At 38.6% G+C, this 8515-nt stretch overlaps 1 protein-coding gene across 1 annotated transcript; it reads right to left on the bottom strand.

Annotated features, from left to right (window-relative positions):
• Window positions 1-316: 316 nt before the first annotated feature.
• Window positions 317-2955, bottom strand: LOC146606995 (OX-2 membrane glycoprotein-like). The gene is made up of 5 exons (XM_085349148.1): window positions 2892-2955; window positions 1080-1418; window positions 652-957; window positions 534-572; window positions 317-426 (listed from the first exon to the last, which is right to left on the bottom strand). The coding sequence occupies exons 1-5, from the start codon at window positions 2953-2955 to the stop codon at window positions 317-319; spliced, it is 858 nt and encodes a 285-aa protein (XP_085205274.1).
• Window positions 2956-8515: the final 5560 nt, after the last annotated feature.

Here is an 8515-nt window from a genome sequence, read left to right as displayed (position 1 = left end):
AGATTAGCTTAGACAGAACAAAGACAAATGCAGCAGAGTCTACTGAGGTGTAGTACACATCAGATTGGAGGGGGGGGGGGGGGGGGGAGCTCTAGAAGCAAGTTGGAAGATTTGAAATGTGACAACATAACAGAGTGAAAAAGAATGACAAAAATTTCCACGCACAAAATGACAGGATGATAAATAACCAATAAACCTGAGTGTGTCTGGCTTAAGGTTTCAGGTGTTTCGTTCATCTTGAACTGTGTGTGCGACAGACTGAAAGATTTATGAAGCTGCACAAACATTTATGAGGGGAATCAAAAGGAGAAAGTGTTTAAGAGGATTTCCTGCTATGAGATTTCTTTTTCATATAAGCCACAAAGAGGAGTGCAGCGACACAGAGCACCAACACCACAGACGACAGAATGACTGAAATCCTGATTCCTTTGAGAAAAACAGGAGATAGAAGGATACAATAATGTGAACAACTATCAAATGATGAAAAACATTGAACATAAAAACTGGCTTTAAAAACACAAATGTTAACACACCTAAATTTCTCTGATTAGATCCTGACTTCTTATCCAAACCTGGAAAAAGAAACACAAACATTAGAATCACAGAGTAATCATTAATTTATGAATCGGTGATGTTGAAACAATTTCTCACCATCATCATCATCATCATCATCAGGAATCGTCACCATCACTTCTCTGTGAGGAGCAGAGAGCACTCGTGCTGCACATCCCACCTGTGTGCTGTGTTTACGTGAACCTGAGAACACAGCTGTAGTGGTGACAGTGAATGTAGCGTTGGTGTTGGACACACTGACAGTGTTGTACTGTGAGAAGCTGAGGTCTTGTTGTGAGACACTGAGTGTTACAGTGGGAGCAGGTCGACCAGTGGCTGAACAGGAAACAACCCACTCTTCAGCAGAGTTTGACTCTCTGACATCAACAGCAGGTTCATGCAGCTCTGTGAAGGATCAGGACATATCATCAACATGTTCTTACAAACACACCAGCTGCTCACACATTTATGTCCAGTATGTTTGTTACAAGCACTTGTTGTTTGTTAAAGAAGATTAAAGTTCTTACCATAGACCTCGAGGCAAGTTTGACCAGGGAAGGAGCCTTCAGGATAAGTGTTAAACAGACAGTGATAGCAGCCTTCATCCTGCTCCGTCACATTCCTGATGACTATGGAGCAGTTCTGTAGTCCAGTGTATACAAACTCAACTTTATCTTTAAAGCCATCATTCACTCTCTGACCATAGTACTTGCTGTAGGTGGCAACATTTGTCTCCACATCACGTGAGATTTTCTGCCATGTGACCTGAAGGACGTCTTTAGTCTCTAAGAGCTGACAGCTGAATTCAGCATCTTCTCCCACTGCTGCCAGCACAGTCTGCTGTGTTTGGATCACTGCTGTTAGAGCTGCATGGAGATACAGTTTGAGATGTGAGGCACATTCAGTTTTTGTTCAGGTGAACTGTAACACACAAAGTTGCAGTTTCACTGCTAAAACTTTTTTGTTATTTTTCTCACTGTTCATAACATGTTTTACAGTCTTTTTATTTATTTTTTTTTTTTTTGAGTTTCCTTCCTGAATAGAACTGCCCCAATAGTATACAGTAACTGCTGCAGGGGATTTTCTAACACTACAAGGAGGATTTTAGTATTGACCGACATTTCAAAAAGAGCATTGCAAATTAAGAGTAAAGAAATGAGCAGACCTGACGAAACATTAAATATGAATATTTAAAAGCAAATAACAGAGTGTAAGTGTTTTTCTGTAAACAGCGCGGCAATTCGGCTAAATGAGAGGAGGCCGAAGGGCAATTATTCTGTTTTTGATATAAGATTGAACCAGTCAGGGGACTGTGAGGTCCTGAGACTCAGGGAGTATCCAGAGAAATCTGAGGTATTACAAACTGCTCCACTATGAACCTCTAAATCTCTGTGTAACAGCTGAGTTATACAGTGGACAGAAGAACATTTATGATCAGAGCCCCATCAGTCCCTGTGTTAATGAAGATACTGTAACTGTCCCTTTTGCTGTGGTTTGCAGGCAGTGAGCAGAAAAAGTACTTACCAAAAGTCATTTAGTGTGAGACATTTTTCATTATGTGCCTCTGTGCAGAAATGTGACTCAAATCCTGAAACCCTGCAAACTTGTCTGCTCACTCTCAGTACAGAATATCGACTTTAGTAAAGGACAACAGTGTGCACAGTTATTACGTAAGCTCATATTTATTCTAATGGTTCAGGGTTTGACTGTAAATAATGCTCTGTGTTCTTCTTCACATTGTACACGTGAGCTGTTAAAAAGACTTGATGTTCGTGGTGGAAGAGTTTGCAATGAAGCAGTCCTCTGGGTGAAACATGAGCTGTGCAAGGACACGCAGGAACATTTATCCACACGCAGCTTTTTTTAACACGAGCCTCTCTGATATTAAACACACTGATTTTCCTTCAGCTGCCTCTCGTTGCGCTGAGTCATCGTGCTGTTTCTGGAGAGAAACACGTGCGTGAAAGCGGCTCCATTACTGCACACTCATTACTGTTCTCCTGTCAGGATTGTTTTTCATCCGCTAATTTGCCAATTTTTCCCAATTTGTAAATTTGTAAAAATCAGATAACCTCACCCCTCATTGTTAGTTACTGCATTGCACAGTTTACACAAACTCAAGTTCTCATTTATCATAACTTGAGTAATATCTGTCACTTTGACGCCTACGTGCTGAACATGGGAAAGTCCAAATACTTCAAATGATTACAAAGTTAGTAAAACTGAGTGGTAAACTATCGAACACACACACAGATATATATATATATATATATATATATATATAGAGAGAGAGAGAGAGAGATTGTATAGAGTTGTATTAACACAGACTTTGTTCCCACCTTTGTCAGAGACTCCAAGAATAAAAATAGCAATCACATAAAATGAGACTCCAAGATGCGACATCGTGGCTCCACACTTACCGCTAAAACTTCAAACTGAACGGAAATGTGAATGTTCCGGGGAAACACCTCCGACACTGAGTCACAGTATATGTATCTACTGTATATATATATATAGAGAGAGAAACAAAGAGATATTTATTTATATTAGCAAGTGCGCTTAAAGTGGTTAAAAAACTGTCTGTCCATAAAGAAAATAGAGTTTAAAAGCTTTTATAATTCATGTGTTCTAAGATGTTTTTGTGTATACTTGCTGCTAAATTGCAGGTTGTTCATGTGAAACTAAACTGTTGGCTAATTTCAGGTTGATCAAAACGAGCAGCTTAACGAGTGCACATGAGAACAAAATTATTAATATCATTATTATTTTTATGAAATGATTTTCTTTCTCGGAGCAAAATATAAAAATGCAAACATCCAAAATTCAAACTGGGACGTTTGGAGAAGCTGCGTTTAAAATACTTTGCTCTGCTAAACAACACCTTGAAAATAGTTTTTAAAAGGAGAACTATTCATATGGGCCTAATAACCCCTCATCTGTCTCTGAAGGTAAGTCTTTATCTTTAAAAAGAAAAAAATAATACTTACCTTGTACACAGAACTACTGTGTTTTTGCTACTAAATCATTCGTGAAGCAGGGTTTTTGTGTGAATTATCTTGTAGCAAGTGTCACCTGGCAGTTTGCTGCCTTCCGTCGTGTCAGCAGAGGAGCTTTGAAAAGTTAGGGTGAGTGACGTGAGGTCAGCGCTCTTCTGTGGGAAGTTCCACAGACGATTAACTCAGAGACTTTGGCTGTTTGATTTTGATTATTCAGTATTGTAGGTGCTCATTTTTAATGCGTGTTTTTCGACTTTCTAGTGTGACCAAGGGTTTTAATGGTTGAATCAATCAAGTTCTAGATCGGCTGTGAGCGGGGAAATCAATCAATATAGTACGTATATTGATTGTTTTTAGTGAGCATTGTAGTGCTATTTGCTTGGACCTTTGGTTTGATAGGTCTCATGTGCGGCTGGGATATTAGTAGAATTTGTTGTAAATCCTGTCTGGGAATGAAGGGGAAATGTATGCTTAACTGATGGAATAATAAATGAAACATTTATTTCTTTGGATATTCTATTCGACACTTCAGTGCTCGGTTAAAATCTTTTTATTAAAGTTTTCGTTCTGAATTCAAAGTCCGTCCAGCTCCGAGTTAATTGGTAGTATAGTCGTTGCCTCATGTGAACCACTTCCATGATAGACTCACTAGATGGCACAATAGCCCCAGTGACTACATTTTTTTTTCTTTTTCATTTTTTTGTAAAGAACTTTAATTAACTGTGCATCTGGACGTAGCGTTTTTACAAGGAGAAACGATTAGTCACTCATTCAAGTGACTTCTTCTTCAGATGGTTATTTATAAATGGCCTTCTTGACTCCGCGCTTAAACCAGCGTTCCTTCCTGTCCAGGATGTTACATCCTCATCATTGAAAGAGTGTCCACTGGCCTGTAGGTGTAAATAGACTGCAGAGTCTGGGCCTGATAGCTCAACTGTGTTGTGCCATCCGCTTCACCAGAGGTTGTTTGGTTTCCCCGATGTATAAATCCTGGCAATCCTGCTGGCACTTAACAGCGTACACTATGTTACTGTTAGTGTTGGGGGACCCAATCCTTGGGTGGACCAGTTTTTGTGTGTTGATGTCGCTGCCAAATAAAATATAAAATGACTAAAACACTATACAACAATACCTGACAAGAAACACTGGCATGGTCTTACATGGTAAACATTACTGGACTGAGAACTGAAAACTTTATAAATGTAAATATCGATATACGTATTTCTATTTTGTGTGTCTTTTGTACACATTTTGAAAAGCCTCTATAAATTCATCATGAATAAACAAAGACCTCATGTGGCCTTTTTGTGTAACTTCACTCAAAATCTGTTGACGGCTAAGTGTTTAAAATATGGGACTTTAATTATGTTTATTTGTTTTTGAAGAGTGTTCAGCAACAAAAGCCGTTTGACCAGTCATCCAAAATTATTGAAAAAATAATTTTAATGTTCAAAAAAGTAATAAAAAAATAAAACAAAGAATTTACATAAAAAAAACAATGCACAATACAATATTATTAATCTGGTTTTTCTGTCTCAAATCTTAACACCACACTGTAAGGAAAGTCGAGAAAACTCAACACAAGTAAACTGTAAACTCTTGCTTCAATCACATTCAGTTCAGGTTTTGAAAAACACAAATTCCTGCTGAGTAAACAAATGTGTGAGCTGCTAATAAGAGATCTTCTGCTGTTCAGTCAGGTGCACTAACCACTACACTGCAAATCCACACAAAACGTATGTTTATCCAGAAAAAACCGTGTATCTGCAAAACCTGCAGCCCAAAAAAAGTCAACGCTGTCAAAAAGCATGTGTTTGTGCTGGTGACGGTGAAAGGGTTGGATCATGGTTTAGTTGGCTTCTCTCAGGTCTCCACTTTTTAAACCAGTTTTACTCAGTGACTCAGTGAGGCAGTGGGCAGCCATTGGGTGCCCGGGGAGCAGTGGGGACGGTACGGTTCTCATGGTTCCTCATTTTTCCGAAGTTGTCATTTAGGAACGTGTTGGGTGCCCGAAAACGTGACATGTTGATGATTTGTCACCCAGCGTTAAATGTTACGCTTTGGGAGTGAGAACGTGTTGCAGCAGTACCTCAGGGTAGCCATCTATTGGATTCAAACCCCTGCCCTGCGATCATGGGGCCATCACTCTACCTACTGAGCTATCCCCCCCCCCCCCCCCCCCCTCCTTTTTTTTTTTTTTTTGAACAGTGAAATTTGTTTTATGCCCAAATTATTCTGCAGATCATCAGGATGAAAAGTTATTGGCTGTGTTTGCACAGCCCTTTTAAAAAAAAAATGCTTTCATGACATTATTGTGTGTCAGGTGGTGTCAGGGATATCCAGACTGACAAGTAGGACATTGAATGTTACCTCTCCGGTGGGAAGGGAGCCTGAGATTGTCTAAATTGTGGTCTGTTCTATAGTAAATGCAGATTTAAAAAAATTAAGAAAACAAATAAGATGGGGTTCTACAGAATATGATTGTTTGCTTGCAGGACACCAGGAGAGATGAGTTCTCTATGACAGATGGTGTGGTCAGTGAAGATGGCCGCCTGCAGGTTCAAGGTCATTGAATCTCCAGCCCAAATCCACTGCCACTGTACTTAAGGGAAGAGAAGTTAAAGACTTTCTCCTGCACTTACATTTGGATCACCTAAATCCATGACAGTCATTCAGGAAGTAATGTCTGGACTGGAAACAAGCCATCCTTAAAGTATTACAACATACCAAGCTTCTGTGTTTGAATGCAAAACAAATGTATTGTTTGATCTAGAGACTGCACTTATGACTGAACAATATATAATGAAAATAAAATGCATGTAACTTGTAAAACAAAATTGTAGGAAGTCTAAACTTAGTTTCAGAATCATGAAATCGGAGACTTTGTTATTAACCTCACAGTGAAACAGTGTTGGCAGTATAATTATTTGTTGTTCAGAAGAACAGTGTCCAGTATGTTGGCTGATTTACTTTTTTGCATTTGGAAGTAAAAGTTGGGCTGATTTTGACGCCATTACAAGAAGTGTTGTTAACTATTCTTTTTGAATCATACTTGCATTCAGTGTTGTATTTATATAAGTGTTGTACTAGAAATTGTGATAAAACAATGTCAAGTTCCCACAAATTGCTCAATTTCCCACAAATTGATTTTTAATTTAGAACTTAAAACGTTATTCTTAGTACTATATACTTGAAATTAATAAGTTGTCATAACATATTATCTTAAGTAAGCTTTACTCAGTTTTTTGAGGCGAAGAGTTTGAATAATTTTTTTGAAGTTCTGGGAAATAGATTGTTACGGAGCCCCGGAAAGGACACTGGAGAAAAAAGTCATTAAGAAGAACTTTTACAAGATTTTGCAAAACCTTTGCGAGATCCCGAGTTACTTTTGCAAGATCTCGCAAAAGTTCTTCTTAATTTTTTTTTTCTCCAATGTCCCTTGCGGGGCTCTATAGCAAACTGCTCCATTGTACAAACCTGAAATCTGTGTGTAACTGCTGAGCCGTACGATGGGCAGAAGAACATTTATGATCAGAGCTCTTTTTTCTAATACAGCTCATACAGCAGGAGTGTATGGGCTGCTTTTGAACTGACACTCAAACAAGATTTACAAGTAAACCAGGATTAAAAATGATCAATGATGACACATATGATCTAAACATGTAAACACAGTTATGACCACCATCATGCACCTGACCAAAGACATGACTTTCTTACAGTCTCATTAACTAAAAAGAAACTGCGTTACAACTGTGACTGCTATATTGCGAACTCTGTGCGCTGAACACTTGACCGCTGATGCAAAGCTCATTTTGGTGCGCTTACTGTGTTTACATCTTCAGGGGTATTCAGAGCAGGGAAAGTTTCACACACTCGACTGACAGCTTTAGGTCCATGTCACCATTGTTCATTCTGTTTACATTTCTTTCTCATTTTGAATAACTCAACACTTTATATTTGGAATGAGAGAAGGGGAGGAAAAGAAAACAGGAAATTAAGGAGCAGGACTTCCAATACTAAACCTTTAATAAAGACACTTTATTAACCAACATTACTTTAAAAAAAACCCAAAACCCAAAACAAACCAAGGTTCGCTGCCACGATGCTGGCCTAGTTAAAATAGCAGCTCAATAAAATAGTTAATGGTGGAGACTGGCCACCAGGGGAGGCAACCTACAGAGAGGAATGCCCAAGGGGTGCCACTAATTACTCACCCCTGCAGTCTCTCTGCAATCCTTACTACCACTCTTACTGCAACTTAAAATGTTGCACTATATTTGCTTTTCAGTGTGTACACTCACATGCATGAGAGGGAATTCCACCACAGGCGGAAGCAGTTGTGTCTCCACTAAAGCAAATAAAATTAAATCTATAAATCAAGCAATACAAAACACGAAACACCTCAATAAATAATAGAGAAAGAAACAGTAACACACACACAGAGACACACGTACACACATGCACTTTAAAATACAACTTCAATTAAAAGCAACATCTGGCACATCCAAGCTGAACACCAACTGAGTGCAGTGCAGCAGAGGTACATGCAAATGGTACACCAGCACCATTAAAACGTAATAAAAAGTTAACACTAAAACACCATAAAACAAAGAATAACCAATCAATGCCAGTCAACATGACAGCAACAAAGCAACACAAGACTACAACAAGACAAGAAGATGCGACATCGTGGCTCCACACGCTAAAACTTTAAACTGAAAGGAAATGCACGGCTGAGAAAGTACTGAGTTATTGTTCCGGCGAAACACCTCAGATCATTGAGTCACAGGATATCTATATATAGATATTTATTTATTTTAGCAAGTGCATTTAAAGTGGTTAAAAGAAACTGTCTGTTCATAAAGAAAAGAGAGTTTGGAAGTTTTTATATTTGTTCTAAGATGTTATTATGTATTTGCAGCTAAAGTGCAAGTTGTTCATGTGACCCTAAACTGTTGGCTAGTTTC

This window comes from Diplotaxodon limnothrissa, unplaced genomic scaffold (genome assembly GCF_057381915.1).
Source record: "Diplotaxodon limnothrissa isolate DT_005_m unplaced genomic scaffold, D_limnothrissa_male_GT1.1 unmapped_scaffold_1, whole genome shotgun sequence".
NCBI classification, from domain to species: domain Eukaryota; kingdom Metazoa; phylum Chordata; class Actinopteri; order Cichliformes; family Cichlidae; genus Diplotaxodon; species Diplotaxodon limnothrissa.
Note: the sequence above shows the minus strand (reverse complement) of the source record. Positions and strands in the feature narration are given on the sequence as shown.

Bases quoted from the DNA above. Each gene is read 5' to 3' on its own strand.
- LOC146606995 (XM_085349148.1), bottom strand. From the start codon at position 2,955: ATGTCGCATCTTGGAGTCTCATTTTATGTGATTGCTATTTTTATTCTT. The intron at 1,419-2,891 runs GTGGGAACAAAG...ATCTCCATGCAG, and splicing joins TCTTGGAGTCTCTGACAAAG to CTCTAACAGCAGTGATCCAA. The intron at 958-1,079 runs GTAAGAACTTTA...GATCCTTCACAG, and splicing joins AACTTGCCTCGAGGTCTATG to AGCTGCATGAACCTGCTGTT.